Source organism: Lissotriton helveticus, chromosome 7, assembly GCF_964261635.1.
Source record: "Lissotriton helveticus chromosome 7, aLisHel1.1, whole genome shotgun sequence".
NCBI classification, from domain to species: Eukaryota; Metazoa; Chordata; class Amphibia; order Caudata; family Salamandridae; genus Lissotriton; species Lissotriton helveticus.
The window spans coordinates 1823369536-1823386491 of NC_136068.1; the positions used below are offsets into that span (position 1 = coordinate 1823369536).

At 46.2% G+C, this 16956-nt stretch overlaps 1 protein-coding gene across 1 annotated transcript in view; it reads left to right on the plus strand.

Annotated features, from left to right (window-relative positions):
- The window catches only part of LOC144770816 (interferon-inducible GTPase 5-like), a 61218-nt gene that overhangs the window by 36248 nt on the left and 8014 nt on the right, over window positions 1–16956 (plus strand). The window contains exon 2 of the mRNA XM_078655584.1: window positions 7986–8678. Coding sequence (XP_078511710.1) covers window positions 7990–8678 — 689 coding nt within the window. The 5' untranslated portion in view covers window positions 7986–7989. The remainder of the gene's footprint in view (window positions 1–7985; window positions 8679–16956) is intronic.

Here is a 16956-nt window from a genome sequence, read left to right on the forward strand (position 1 = left end):
TCTCACAGTCCACACAGCTCTCACAGCCACACAGCTCTCACAGCCACACAGCTCTCACAGCCCACACAGCTCTCACAGCCCACACAGCTCTCACAGCCCACACAGCTCTCACAGCCCACACAGCTCTCACAGCCCACACAGCTCTCACAGCCCACACAGCTCTCACAGCCCACACAGCTCTCACAGTCCACACAGCTCTCACAGCCCACACAGCTCTCACAGCCCACAATGCAGCAATCACAACACTACACATGCCTTCACAACACACCAATTAAAGAAAACTCACAATCTAAGACGGTTTGTATTGTTCACAAGTCATTCCATGGAAACAACACTGGATATTTAACTTAAGTCTCCATCAACCACAAACCAACAAGGCACCAATGATTAACAATTGCAATTTGCAGTGTGCTGCATTCCACATGACCAGTTCCTCTAAAAGCAGACAACTATTATGAAACACATTGATACACACTCTGCAATACCTTCACAGGACGGACGCCTGCTGCTGTGTTTAGTCTCTTTATGACAACGCATATAACTGTTGTGCAGCATCTTTTATTTATTCTACTTGTAGTCTTAAAATGTATCTTGAATATGTTGCTGAGGTTTTGTATGCTTTATTGTGGTAGTGTCAGAGGGTGAATGGAAAGAATAAGGAAGTGTATGGATGAATGGATACATGAGTTGAAAGGTGAGTGACAGATTGCATCTATGGTGAGTTGAGTGCCTAAACCATCCTTTACACACACAAAATACTTGCATTTATTACCCAGACCTTTTGGCATTGCCAACGAGTGTTTGTGTGGAAATTGCGACTTTACAGAGGAGGTAGCAACACCTTATGATGCTTTTCAGAAATTTTGCCAAAAAGGAAGAGCTTGTCAAGAAAACAACACGTTTCGCCCCTATCTTCAAACGAAAACAGCCAAAAACACAAACACATACTTCACAGTTTTCGCAAGCAAAGACAGAGGCATGTTGACATTTGTAAACAAAGAGCGTCTGTCTGTTCCCTCCGCCCCCAGGCCTGTGTCTCGACAGTACAGAACGTGTGACATATCCGACTTGACGTCTGCTCGTGAGTAACGCATCATAACGTGAATGGGCGCCGTGCATGGGAAACAAATGAGGCCACGGCCTTTGACCTCAATGACGCGGCGCCTGTGGTCCCACAGAGGGATGGAAACAATTTTTTCCGCTCAAAGGCGCTCTGTGTCCTTGCGAGCAGGCTAGATGACGTGACTTTTGCCGAAAACATTTACTGAAAATGAATACTGCCGAGTTTTTCAGTCGGGTGAACAATAAGATGTTGAGCTATTATCGACTTCGACCAAAAGGGAAATTGCATTATGAAGAAATTGTATTATTTGTCGACTCGCTAGCACTCACGTTAACAACAAACCTTCGACATTTGTTCTAGTCAGAGACACTACAAGCATTTTTGCCAATCTAGAGGAACTAGCAGGGATAATATGTGGCTTAGCGGCCAGAGCTGCCGCCTTTGAACTAGGGAACGAGCCGAGGTTCGAATCCCGCATCCAGTGATATGATGCGGATCTCTTCATTTCCCCGTGCCTTAAAACAGAGAGAATATGACTTTGTAGAATGTATGTAATTTGTTGGCCGTGCATAGCGGTCAGATGCCTCTGCGTCAAGTTTTGCCTGTTATATCTTCACTCGGACACGGACGGCGGGAGGTGGGCGGGAGAGGACACGGACGGCGGGAGGGGGCGGGAGAGGACACGGACGGCGGGAGGGGGTCGGGAACGTGCACAGGACAGCGAGGGGGGGCGGGAACGGCGCACGGGGGGGGGGGGAAGGATCACGGCTCACGCACATTTCGAAACAAAATGCTCCTTACCTGATCGCCTCGTGGGAACTCGAATCTTGCAGCCAACTCCAACAACAGACACTTAGCAAAAGAAGAAAACAGGCGGACTCCAAAAAAAAAAATTACACACACCCACCACCGTGATGACGAACAGAAGTGGGTGGAGAGGGAAAAAATGTCGGGAACGCCCCCGAATCTGGTCCGGCCTTGACGGACAGATCTCTGTTCCAATGGCTAGCCTCCATTTATGGAGCTAGCCAATGGGACAGGGGGGCGTATTCCAGAGTCCTTACTGAAATCAAGAGATTTCTCTGGAGGTGGAGCTTACGCTCCGTTCTCCAGGCGAAACCTAAAAAAAAGGAACAGATTAGGAGAAGCAAATGTCTTTGGGGAAAGCTATTGTGTAACAGGCAAAGGTGCCGATGTTAGAGCTGGGGAACAAAGTTCGAGTCTTGGGTTCGGATCAACATCCTGTGATCTTGAGCCAATCGCTTAATTTCCATGTTTGTACCATAAATTCTTATGCCCTGAAGTGGTATTTATAAAAATAACAGTGTTTGTTCCATACAGTAATATGTCCTTAAGTAATGCTTATAAAAAGCACTCCAAAACGCTGGGTCCAGTTTATGTTATAAGTGCCAGTGTTTATAATTAAGCGCTTTGGTGAGTTCCGGTAAGCACCAGCTCAAATTAGGCACTACTATAGAAAAAGTTACAGATTAGGAGAGGCAAATGCCAATAGGGAAAAGCTATAACATAGCACTGAAAGGTGTCGACTTCAGAGCTAGGGAACAACGTTTTGGCATTGGCCCAACATTCTGTGATCCTGGGCAAATCACATAGGGGCAGATGTATCATCACCATCATTTGCGATTCTTAAATAGCGATTTTTTAGAAATCGCTATTTAAGAATTGCAATTTGGGATGTATGTAGAAAATCGCAATTTTTTAGCGATTTCTTAAAATTCCTTAATTGCGATTAGCAAATTTCTAATTGCAATTAAGGAATACTTTCCCATTCATTTCTAAGGGCCAGGAGGCCTATAGGAAGGAATGGGAAGGTATTCTCAATTTGCGATTCGCAATTTGCTAATCGCAAATTGAGAATAATTTCAAGGGTGCAGGGGTGTCTTAAGGACACCCTGCTGCACCCCTGAAATTTCCATGTGTGCGCAGATGGCGCACATACATGCCCTAAGGGCATGTATGAGCGCCACATGGCACCTTTACAAATGCCAAAAAGTGCATTTGTAAAAGAATTCAGAAATTACCACCAACTACAAGTTGGTAGTAATTTGAAATTTCTTAGACTAAATTCGCAAAACTCAAATGCTTCATACATAGCATTTAAGGAATCGCAATTTGTGATTCCTTAAATGCTTACGCAATATTAAGGAATCGCAAAATTTGCGATCCCTTAATATTGCGAGGCTTCTTACTTGATACATTCCATTTTCCTATTTTTTTGTCGCAAATGCTGCTTTTTAGCGATTTGCAGCGTTTGCGACAAAAAATGGTTTGATACATCTGCCCCCAAGTCTCCACTTTTGTACCAGAAAATAATATGCCCTTAAGTTATGCTCATAAAAAGAATTCCAATATTTGAAGGTCCAGTTTGCTGTATAAGTGCCAGTGTTGTTATTTAAATGCTGTGGTGAGTCCTGGAATACACCAACTCAAAAAAAGCACTGGCAGTTACAAAATCAAAGCAAAATATTAAACGGCATAAAAAATAAGAATCTCAAGATCTAAAAATAATAAGTATCTCAAAACCCCGAACTCTGACTTGCTCTGCCTCAGCCCCGTCGGCCTATCAGAAGCAATGTTCTTTCCTGATTTGCCTAGACCCCCTGTATCCACTGACAACTTTCACTGTGGTTTCAAGATCCAACAGGAAACATTTGGGCTTATTAAGAAATAGAAAATATGAGTGACAGGGAGAGCGAAAGGGGAGGAAATGTGATTTCAGAGGATGAAGACTCGAGATTTTATGCGGAAGGGAAAGGAGTAACATAAGCTGAGTGGTAATGTAGGCAAGGATACGAGAAGCTACAGCATCATTACTGAGAATGGACAGAGGAGAGCGCGACTGACCTATCATGGCCGCAGACCAGATGAAGAACAGGGAAAAGTGGATGGGGTATTACGCGGAGGGATTAATGACAGAGTAATATTGACCGCAAATGGGAGTGAGACTTACCGCTTATTACTGCTGACCGAACAAAGGAAACTGAGCACAAGTGACTGGTGAGCACTACAAATTGCATGTAGGAGGAGTAAGAGAGTGTCACATCATTCATGCACGCGGCACAAGCAGCCGGAGTGAATAATCACTACTCCAGAGTGCACAAAAAACAGACTGAGCACCAGACTGCAGACTGCGAAAAACACTGATGAGGGGGAAAGTGACCGATAATTACAAAGTTAGAACTGCCAAAGTCATTTCAACGGGTAGCGCACACTGTACAAACACTAAACGCACTGCATCAAAGTATTTGAGACAAGCCCCGGACGCGAAAGTGAAAGCGACCGTAACATAATTCAAAACAGATGGCACCCTGCAAGCCCCTGCTCGCTCCCGCAAGCTGGATGCCGTGGGAGAAAACATTTACTGGAAAAGGTGGGACATGCACCCGCCTTTGGCCAATTGGGTGCTTTCATTTTTTAAAGCCACATGCAAAGGCCGATACAATGAGTGGAAAATCGAAACACACACGCACGAGTTTTCAGAAAAGCTGGAGTGATTCCAAGAGGCCCTCTCCTAAAGCAGCGCATGCACGCTGCACTAGGCTCGACCTAAAAATATTGCAATTTACATTGTAATCCTATGGTAAAAAGGAAAACTTTCTAATCCGCTTTAAAGGTTAGGGTTGTGATTTAGGGTTAAGGGAGATACGTAGCCTGCGATACTACCGGGCCTGCCCTGTCATTTCTTCGGATAGGTGACACTAACAATGCAAGCAACAAAGCAATGCCATCTATTTGTAAAGTTTCCCTAAGAAGACACAGGCCATAATAGCTTGAGCTATGCCATGTTGACTTTTCTGCATGTTAACCTTAGATGCTATTGGAGAGTGAAAAAGGGCAAGAGCTGTGCTGCCAGAGTGGTGCCTGCTGTCCTACCACGCCGCATGCGGGGAAGCGTCCTCTGGAGATGTAAACATAAGTAATATTTTATTTGTAGTCCTCAAAGTAACCAGAGTCTTGCACCAAATGCAGGACATGTAGGGAGTGGAAGTGTAATGATTAAGTTATAATAGGACACAAGCAGCCTACCTTGACACTTTGACCCTTGCCCAATTCACTCCAAACTCGTAACTTTCACACTTTGATGGCCTGGACTGAATCAATGGCAAACAGTCTGAACGGGGAAAGCTGCCGAATATTTCCAAAAATGTTGAGTTAAGGACCTAGAAGTAAAACTTCACTTTTTGAGGCGCTGAGGTTAAGAGCACTGGGCCTGTGACCAGTTCACAGCCTCTAACCTGCTGGTGAAACTGGGCGGAACCTTCTGACCATTGATGTGCTCTGCAGTGAAAGATGGTCCCCATGAGCAGACTAAGATATAGAATGAAAACCTGTGAGGAAGATCGTGACTCGTGGTCCACCATTGGGGACGGACACATTCTTTCGTCTTTACCCGCTTCTTTCTGCCCTTTTGAAAAGGAGCGACACCACTGGAGCACTTCCTGAGACATGGGACCGCAATCGCAGTTTGGCCAAGAACAGGCCGCGTCCCACAGAATGGAAGGCAGTGGAAAGCTAGATGTTTTAGCCTTGAAGTTGGACTTGGAATGCAAATGTGAAATGTATTGTTTGGATGATTTGATTCTGATCTGGAGTTGCTGCCTGACGGTGGAGGTTGTTGTTCTTGCTTATCATGTGCTCTAAATTTCATTAAAGAGACCTTTTAATCACCATCACAATTGCAGGAACTTTGAGAAGACAAAGCAGAGAGATAACCAGAGTCCTTCCTTGTTGAGCTCATCATCCCAAGCACTGTTTCTGTGTCACACACGGGTCGAAGGTCAGCTGATAGGTTGTCCATCATATTCCCAATAACCTGTTAAGCCACTACGGCTTTCTCCAGCAGTATGGCCAAGCAAGTGTCGCCTGTAAAGAGCTACTCTAGAATTGCGGGACTCAAATAGATTTCTAGAGGAACAGATCTGCAGGTCAAAATAAACTAGGATGTTTATCGCAGAAGGAGCATAATCAAGGTCAGCAAAATCCTTTGTGGTCAAAGAAGGAAGAGTGCAACTTCCAGTAAAAAAAAAAATAATTTCAGTTTTAACGCGTTGAATTCAGGACCTCTGAATTCTAACAGTAACCTAGTGTTCAGCTTCAGCCCATGCAGAAGTAAATCGGTGTCTGCGCTCTTTGTTGCCTGCAGGGTTTCGAATATTTGGAACCATGGATAAAAAAATTGTCTTTAAGAGATTTATATGCTTCCTGTGAAAGGGCCACTCCAGGATGATGAAAGCAGCCCACTAAAATGTGATATATATGCACTGCCAAACTTCAAGGGGACACTGCTGTAAACAGTGGTGAGTCCAGGTCACAACATTCTGTATTTACAAAGATGCAGACAGTGAAAATGATCCAGTAGAGCAAAATCATGACCATTAAAAGCTGCAGAAATAGGCTCTGCCTCCTCCTCTTGTGGGGATGCTTCAACACATTAGCAGCCTTCGATCGAAGTAGATGTGAAGCCTCTATGGCCCACCCCACAAGTGGTTAGACACAGTGTCCAGCTTCCAAGGCAGTGTCTGGGGGCCAGTAACGAAGCCTACCTCGTTAGGGGAGAATTCAAAAAGAAGCGCATCATACAAAAGCTAGGCCCCAGTGTCCATTTTTCCAGGACAATCGATCATTTGAATTGTAAACCCTTCTGGGACCAGGGTGGCAAGGACTTTACCTTGGTTCGTGGCCTGCAAGTCCTCAGTTAACTAAAGATAGTCCACACCAAAGTATCCAAGGTGCATGCCTTTGGCTGCCTGGTATTCTCAGCAAAGAATAACCATTGGGCACTGGCTCAGTTGGACTGGGAATTTAGAAGAAATGTGGACAAGTAGAAGTGATGCCACCCTTTTCAAGGAGATGGTTCTTACAGGTGATTTGGAATACTCACAAGATACAAACTGCTGGCTTTCCTTTTTAACAGTATTGAACTTGCCCCAAAATGGTCACAGCGCATCGATTGAGAGAGTAGAGACGAACAATGCTGCATCTACTTATTGAGAACAACAGTCACCCCTTCAGGAGAGAATGAAACGTTGACTGCTGCTCCACACCTGAAGACGTCCATACAGGCTTCCCGGATGTGCTTCTCGCCTAAACGAGCCTTTCTGCTCCTGTAGGGCCTGTGACAGCCTGTAAGGTCTATGTGAGCTCAAGGAAGATTTATACTGTTTGATACCAGTAGGATCTCTGTGCCCTGAAAGTTATCTTCACTGTCTTTCACCTGTACCCAGGAGGTATGTATAACCAGCAGCATGCCTCGCCTGTCTTATGCATGAGCAGATATGATGTTCAACCTGGGTGGTACCTTAGCTCGAAGTAACCTGAGTCCATATGATTGTTGTGACGAGCGATAGTCTGAAGCCTGACCCTGTAAGATTTGTGTGACCAGAGTGACTCTGTTGTATGAAACCTGAGCTCCACCTAATCTGTGTACTGTAGGACATCTCTGCTGTCTGTTTCCTCCACCCTTGGAGCTTTGTCAATCAATCAATCAATCTACTTGTAAAGCACGCTACCGTGCGGGTCCCAAGGTGCTGAAGGGAGAGGGGGTGGGGGTGCTGCTACAGCTCTTGAGGAGTCTTCTGAAGTGGAGTAGGTCTTGGGTCTTGGGTCTGCCGTATATGGGTGGGTAGGGGGTTCTAGGTCTTGGCGGCGAGGTAGGAGAAGGATCTGCCGCCGGAGGTTGTTCGTTGGATGCGGGGGACAGTGGCTTTGTGTTGTGATAGAAAGCACTGTTTCATACCAGGGCCTCTAAGACCTCTGTAATTAAAGTTATAGCACTTCTGTAGGCGGCCGGCCTCTGTGGTATATTTGTAACCAGGGCTTGCTGTATGGAAGGGCACTTCTGCAGTGATGTTTCAGCTGTAACCTGTTGATAAAGCTCATTATAGCTTCTCTTGTTTTCCAGAGCCATGTCGGGGCTGGAGATGTACGATGATGTCCTCACCGTGATGAAGGCCCACTACCAGGAGCGGGGTTTCGCCAGTGGTGTGTCCCAGGTCGAGGCCTTGCAAGCCGCCTCCAAGGCGCTCCAGTACAGCATCGCTGTGATTGGTGAGCCGGGAGTGGGGAAGACAGCCCTGGTCGACGCCCTGCGAAACTATGAGAAGAAATATAGCGAAAGCGATCTGCCCACTTTCTTCAGTGGTGGTTCTGGAACCTCAGAGCCTACCGGGCATGTGTACCCAACCCTCCCTAATGTCATCCTCTGGGACCTCCCAGGTTACAGCCCCTCGGTTCAACCTGCTGCATACCTCAAGGACATCAACTTTCAAAACTACAACATCTTGCTGCTGTGTGTGGCAGGGCCTGTGACCGAAAACCACCTGCAGCTCCTCAAAGCCTTCAAGCAGAAGGGCAAGGCCTGGTACGTGGTGCGCTCTCAGGTGGACCTGACCCTGCACACATGCAAGCGGCGCCTGCGAGCTCGGTATACAGTAGAAGACACTCTGCAAGAGCTGCGCAAGGGCTGCACCCAGGCGCTGGAGAAGGCAGGCCTGGGATCCGACAGGGTCTTTCTAGTGTCTGGACTGGAGCACGACAAGTATGAGTTTGGCAAGCTGGAAGACGCTCTCGAGAGGGACATTCTCAGTGTAAAAAGGTGAGAATAAAGTGGTGTGCTTCAACGCTACCTGGTTGGGGGAGGGGAGGTATTGTACAAATTTCAGAACCCCACAGATCGCTGTCTGGGTGAGTTCACTTCTTATCCTTTCCTTTCCTTAGTCGTCGCCTGGTGCATGTACCCCTTTATGGGCAAATTCCAGCAATTCTCCTCCTACCTTTTCCTAGTTTAATCAACACCTGTGGAGGGTTCTGGTAACTGCATCTGCACCCCAAATACAGATTGGCCTTAATAGGGTAACCACACTTTTCTGAAGCCACTGTCATCTAAAACAGGCCTCCAAATTCTGTGATTACACACTCCTTCCTCCCCCTTCTCATCTTCATTGTCTGTCTCCCTTCACCAGCTACCCTGTTATCCAGACCTAAATGTATTTTCCTGAATGGTCATCAGCCTCTCTTTTAATAACAACATTATTACTTTTTTGGCTTTCTCCAGTGCTCTCAAAGCAAGTGCTAAAATGCAGCCCCTGGTATTTCACTGCTTCTGCAATTATAAAACATCCCAACCTACAATGAAACACCCTCAACTCGTACCCTAATCCTAATCTTTTAACTCCTCAATTTTTTCTTACAGTCTGAATCCCAACAAAGTTCTAGTTTTTGTTGCATGAGTTGTTATAGATCACATGTTCTGCTCTCATCTGCATCTAGCGTTAGGCTTTGACCATTACCAGTTGATTTTCTTTGCAGCGTGAATTTCAGTTTCATGCTTTGGATGAATGGTTTGTGATTATGTCATAATCAATTGCCTTCTTATCCAACTAAAATCTTTCTGTCTTTAATGTCAATCCTTAACTCTGAAAAACATGTTTAGGGCACCTCTCTCACTTTGGATATGTTCATCCCTGTCTTTTTCATAAATTCACACATCATCTTTGAGAAAGATTTCCATCGAAAATTTCCTCCAATGTTACGTTTAGCTAAACAGCATTCCTAAGAACCGAAATGTCCCATTCGGAAATAATAATGCTTTTGACTTTTCATGCAGTTTGACCTGGTAATTAGTTGATGCTAGGTCCAGAGTGGTAAACACACATGCATTATTCATTAACACCAATATCTCGGACATGTTTGGCAGGAAGAGCTTTTGACTACAACACATTCATTCAACTCTCATATTAATGCATAGTCTGATCTCAACATAACTTTACTTCCTAAGGTCATTGGTACCAACCATTTCGTTCCTATACATTCTGTGTAACTTTTGTTTCAAACAATCTCATGAATTATTTGTCAACTGCCTCTCTTACTACCATGGTTCCTTCAACTAGTTAATTTATATGCATGCATCCTTACTTGGACATGTAGCTCAGCATTTGGGTGTAATTACACTTTCAGCGTCATCTGATGAAGTAGAATACAATCTCTTTCACTGGATAATAAAATTCATCCTCATAGTCCTTATATGTTTCAAAAAACTCCTTGCCCCATGATTAGTTCCCTTTCATAACCAGCTATTTGGTACCCTTATCCTAATGCTGACCTTAAAATTCTTCTCAAGTGGCATCTAATAGCTCATGTGGGTCGTCTTCGATCCAGGTTTCGCTTAATACATGAGTTTGTGTCAGTCAAGAAGAGCAGAGCAGATTTTAATAATGACAGATAAACACTGCAATATGACCTTTTCTCCGACATACAACACTGCCATTGTCAACTATCTTACAGATTTCACTTTGCTCCCTGTCCCTTCACATGCTGGGGCTCCACCCCCTCAAACTAGCTGTGATCTTGTGGAGCATTAATCTGGTCCCTGCCTGTTCAATCTCATGAAATAGGTTGTTTCTAATTCGATGTTCCAAGGCTCTCCCCTATAGCAGCATAATAACCTCTCAATCCTTCCAAAACACCTTGAGTTGATTCATGGTACCTCAAATAGGTTTAAGGACACCACATTCCTCCAATGTGCACATATGTGACGTAGATAAACTTAAAAGTCTTCCACGTGTCCAATCACTTTCTATAGCGCCATCATTCAGATTAAAGAAAGACATGATCTCGCCTTGTAAATATTGAAAGAGACCGATTCAGAATGGACTTCATCTTTAAATCTTGAGAATCTAGTGGGCGGTACAGGCGGACAGTAGTGCGAAATGGCAATGACAAGGGAGTGATGCGAGAGTGTCATAGGAAGAATATTACAGCTTCCAATTTCTGGAAATCTGTCAAAAGGTAGATGTGTCTTCTGTAGCATAGTGCCTCCTAGCAACGAAAATGGCATGCAAGGCTTGTCAGTGTTTATTACACCTCTAGAATACGAGGATATTAACTACAAAGGAACTGTCATAAGAAAAGGGTGAAGTCAATTGCAGGGGCCAAGCAATGTCTGAAGATGAGGGTAGACTGAACGTCACAGAGTGTCTGGTGAAACATACAAGAAGTACCACCAACCCCAAAATCTGACCCTCACCAAAACTTAACCCCCTCCCCCCAACCCCAATTGGTAGTAGAATACCCCAAATCCAACAAGGCATAGTACTGCCAGAGGCTCCACAATCCTGACACAGATACATTTGTGAGCCTTAGAGATGCACCTGAACCGATCCACACACTGCAGCCCCAGCACTGACCATGGAGCCAGTCCACGGCTTCATAGTAGCTGGTGAAGACAGCTTGTCCACTCCATCTCCCCACCCTATCCAGCCTGAAAAAAGCATTGGGTGCAAAGTAGCCCTTGTGTGCTAGGGGCTCAGCACCCCAAGTCTGTGTAGGCTCAAACCACGGAGTTATGCGCCTCTAAAGGCATCATGTGTCACCATGCACATACACTTCTTAGCAGCACACTGCGGTTCAGATGAAGGGTCTCCACTGCACATACAAGCCACAACTCAAGTAAGTAGAGTCCACGCCAACACAACAACCAGTACAGAATAAAAGCCAGCATTATAGGTAAATGAAGGGAAGGTCAAGGTACTTCTTGGAGACTGCATGCCTGGGCCTTGAAAGATGAAATGGTGGCCAAAGAACTTAGAGTGGAAACTGAGCTCTATTTTAGGGAAAACGATGGCTCAGTACAGTTGGCTGTTACTCTATGGGAAACTTTCAAGGTGGTGTTATGTGATCGAGCCCAAAATATTACTGCCCACAAAAAAAGGCAGGAAACACAAGACATTTTGGAGATGGAACGCAGGCTATTGCACCTCGAAAATAGTGGTTGCTCCACATTGAGTGAACATACCCTCCGTCAAATTGATATTACCAAAAGGGAATACCAGGCACTGGTCACTAAAGCGGCGCGGGCGCACCAGCTCGCAGTTCAGCATAGATTATATGAGACGGGATAGAGCGGGTAAACTGCTGGCATGGTTTGGGCAGGAAGGAACAGGAGTCGAGGTGGGTTACTTATGTCTATTAGGTAACAAGGCCATACTTGCATCACACCCCAAGATATTGCGGGGGCCTTTGCCCGATATTACTCAGGAACTCTATGCAGCACGGATACAAATGGGTGAGGCACAAATAACCCAGTACTTTACGAGATTGAACTCCCTTGCCTCGCACAGGACGAGAGGGATAGACTGGAAGAAGATTTTACCCTGGCAAAGGCCACAGAGCCCGCTGATTGACTGAAGTCGGAGAAAACCCCAGGCCCTAATGTGCTCCCGGGGGAATTTTTTAAGGCACACAGTAACCTACTAGCCCTACATTTACTTAAAATGTTTCAGGCTTCGTAAGAAAATGGGTCGCTCTTGCCACACCTTATAATGGCAACAGTGGTGGTGATACCCAAAGCACGGAAACACCCGGATGAGTGTGGGTCCTACCGCCCCATCTCATTATTAAATATAGAAACCAAGATATTGGCAACAATCCTCACGACACGTCTCCTAACTGTTATTACCTCGCTGATACACGGAGATCAGTCCAGCTTTTTGCCAAAACGAGCCACACGATATAACCTGCGACTCGTGACTAACTGGATGGATGCTGTTCGAGACCAAGAAGAGGCCCACCTGCTCCTTTCCCTAGACGCTGAGAAAGCGTTTGACACCATCCATTGGCCTTTTATGAGACACGCTGGAGAAATTCGGATTTGGCCCGGGTTCAGGGACTGGGTGGCACTGTTATACACTGATCCAGAAGCTAGAGTTCTAGCCCGACGCTGTTCAACATTTACATGGCCCCGCTCGCACACGTAGCCCGACAGCACAACCACAACATAATCTCCTACGCCGACGACACTCAGCTGATCCTCTCCCTCACCAAGGACCCCATCACCGCCAAAGCTAACCTCCATGAAGGAATGAATGACGTCGCCGACTGGATGAAGACCAGCCGTCTGAAGCTGAACTCGGACAAGACGGAGGTCCTCATCCTCGGCTCCAACCCTTCAGCCTGGGAAGACTCCTGGTGGCCGACGGCACTGGGGGCAGCCCCGACACCCACCGACCACACACGCAACCTGGGAATCATCCTCGACTTAACGCTCTCAATGACCAAGCAAGTCAACGCCGTCTCCTCCTCCTGCTTCAACACCCTCCGCATGCTCCGCAAGATCTACAGATGGATCCCGACAGCTACAAGAAAGACAGTCACCCAGGCCCTCGTCAACAGCAGACTCGACTACGGAATCACCCTCTACGCGGGAGCCCCGACCAAGCTCATCAAACGACTACAACGCATCCAAAACGGCTCGGCGCGATGATCCTCGACGTACCACGCTACGGCCACATCAACCCCCACCTGAGAAACCTGCACTGGCTCCCCATCAACAAGAGGATATCCTTCAAGCTCCTCACCCACGCACACAAGGCACCCCACAAGACTGGCCCAGCATACCTCAAAAGACGGCTCTCCTTCTACATCCCCAAATGCCAGCTACGCTCCGCCGACCTCTCACTCGCCACCGTCCCGCGCATCCAAAGAACAACCACCGGTGGGAGATCCTTCTCTCACCTCGCCGCCAAGACATGGAACACCCTCCCACTGAGCCTACGACAGACCCAAGACCTGCTGACCTTCAGGAGGATACTCAAGACCTGGCTGTTCGATCAGTAGCGGCCCCCCCTCCCCAGCGCCTTGAGACCCTCGCGGGTATGTAGTGCACTTTACAAATGAATGATTGATTGATTAATTGATTGAGAGTTCGGGTGAATGGAGATCTCTAGATTATCTGGCTGATTCAAAGGGGGACTAGGCAGGGATGCCCCCTTTCCTCCTTATTATTTGGCCTTATACAGGAACCCTTGGCCTGTGTCATTAGAGCCTTCCCGGGGCTGGGTGGTATTGTGGACGAAGCCTGACTGCTGGACGAAGAACGCATATCTTTATATGCGGATGACATTCTATTATATGTGACAAACCCGACTGAGACACTCACTCAAATCCTACAAATTTCCTAGGACTATGTGCTTCATGCGGGGTATAGGATCAACTGGAATAAATCCACCCTATACCCGGGGGATGGGGGGGTGGAGGGGCTGTGGAACCCCAGACCTACCCGAGCTGTTTGCGATGGTCGAAAGAGGGATTTACCTATCTGGGCCTTTACATTACCACAGATGTGGCAACTAGTCTAGCTCGCAACATAAGGCTGGTTCTTTTAAACTTCCAAGAAGATGTTAAGAGATGGAGGAGGCTTCGACTCACGGTTATGGGTAGGGCCGCCATGTACAAAATGATTACACTTCCCCAGTTGCTTTACGTGTTGAAAAACACCTACAGTAAGTTACCAGAAACAATGTTCAAAAGTATAGATAACGAAATGCGCTTGCTCCTCTGGGATGGGGCCCATCCACGCATTGCACTTCAAACACTACAGAGAAACCCATATAATGGGGATCTGGCCCTCCCAGACATTGGGGTGTACTATAGAGCATCCCACCTCATTGTAATCAATGAATGGGTTCACGCACTGGGGGACCACCTGACGTATAGGCTGGAAAGACTGCAATTTAGAGAACGTACACACCTACACTATATCTATGGAGGTAAGGGACGTAGCCGATTGTTACAAGCGACCCAAAGGGCACTAGAGGCATGGAGAAGCGCCGAGCAGCAAATGAAGTGGGACCAAAAATCAAACAGAGAGACCTCGCTGTGGGAGTGAACTAGATTAACCGAGAGTGGAAAGCTAAGAGGTTTAAGGCAATGGGACTTAATTGATATTTCTAAAGTAGGGGATGTCCTGGAGAAAGGTGTGTTGGTCTCTTTCAGCACACTCCAAGCCAGATACCAGCTCCATGTCACTCATGTCTATGCATACCTCAGTTTCGAGCATGCATGAGTTACAGAGGGGCTGGATGGGGGAGACAATACAGGAATATGCCCCGTGAGAGGGTCGACTCCTACAGGAGGATATCCCAGCTAAAGCCATTTCATTAACCTATAAAACATTACTCAATAATATGCCCAACAAATTGGGTCCACTTCGAGCGAAATGGGAAAGAACCACTGGGGTCATGGACGATAATAATTGGGAGGCGGCACTCATGCATCCACTTGAGGTGGCAATTAAACTAAGGTTGCGCCTCATCCAATACACAATTTTGCACTGAACCTATTTTGACAGAGCAAGATTGCATAAAATAGGCAGAGCTGTGAGCCCAGATTGGCTTAGCTGAAAGCCCGAACCCGGTCCTAGGATGCTTGGTTCCAGTCCAGGGAGGACCTGGCCTGGCAGTTCGAGTTGGACTGTTCCCATTGGGCGCAGGGTCAAGACTGATTTGCATATGGCTGGGTCCAAAGTGGAATGGCATGTTGAGCAAAAAATGATGGATTTAGGCCCAGATCCTTGTACTGGGGTGAATGTATGACATTGTTCTGCATTCTGTCCATCAATTGTTCTTTTTGCAGATGCTCTTAGATGCCACACGGAATGTGGAACATTCATACACACCGTTTGGGAATGTAATGCAATCCAAACATATTGGGGAAGGATTCTGGGAGAGCACAACAACATATTGGAAGTCCAACTGGAGCCAAAGGTTCTCCTTCTGGGAATCCTAACGGATGTGGACATCCCGCGACACAAACTCATATTAGCCAACTTGGGGTTGGTGGTAGCCATACAGGATATAGCTAAATACTGGGGGGGCTACAACTAACTACACTTTATGAATGGAGGGCAAGTCTTGATCTGTTTATTGGTGGCGGAACAAGTGACCTATAAGGCTAGGGGTTGTCCTTGGAAATTTCAAAAGATATGGATAGAATACTATGGGCTAGAAGTGGGGGGCGAGAAGAGTGAAGGGGATCACCGCCAGAAAGGTTGGGAGAGGAGCCTTGAAAGATGTAATGTTTTACCCTAATGTTGGTAACCACAAGCAATGTAAATATGACCCTTTATCCTTCTGCGCCCAGGTCATTCGAGCCTAGCTACAGCCTCACCTGCAAAATACATTTTACCCTTATAACTGCCTTATAAAAATGTGGTGGAATGACACAAGACAAAAGGAAAATAGAAAAAGAAAAAAAGAATTATAGGTAAATAGAAAGAGAATGCCAAAAATGAGATAGTTGTAACTGCGGGTGCTTCGCCACAAATGACATTGCAGCTTCTGCCACTGTGAAGAAATGGGCTTTGCCCTGGAGCATAAATTCAGTTTAGCAGCATCACACATCCAGTATTAGTGACCCTGACAGCTGCCTTAACAGGGCCTAAGTGTCTGTGAACATGCTGAACAGCTGTTGTAAAGTCATGGTAAACGCTCACCGAATCTCAAGGAATAACTCCCCACTGTCCCTGCCAGCTCACAAAAGGGAATTCCGGGCCCTGTTATTTAAAACCCTAGCAATGCTAGGTCTGGGGTTCTTTCTGGGCTTAGGTTTGCGACCCCTGAGACTTCTCAATCAAAAATAGGTTATAAAGCGCCACCAGAAGCAAATCCTGAATTAGCTTCTTTACTAAGGTCTCTGTGGGGCCTGAATCAGCCTCGCCAGGACTCTAAAGAGACATGGATTATTCTTTGGAATGGATGAAAGCAGATGTGCATTGTAGGGAAAGCAGGAGCTCCACTGCAACACAGCCTCCTAGCGAGACAGAATCACTACCACGGGAGAATACACTTAACATATACACCCAGTAACACACACTGTACAGCATGTTGCAATACTAAACTCACATACATTCAATATATTCCCACAGGAGTGTTTGGAACCCCTTTTGCACAATTAGGCTGATATAACAGCCATGAATGTCCCTGAAACAATATTTGCCTTAACAATCCTTGAAAGTAAGAAGCATAGACAGCCTGGATAAGAATCAACGTATCCATGTAGGTGACCATTCTAAATGCATTCCAGATCCTCATATAAGA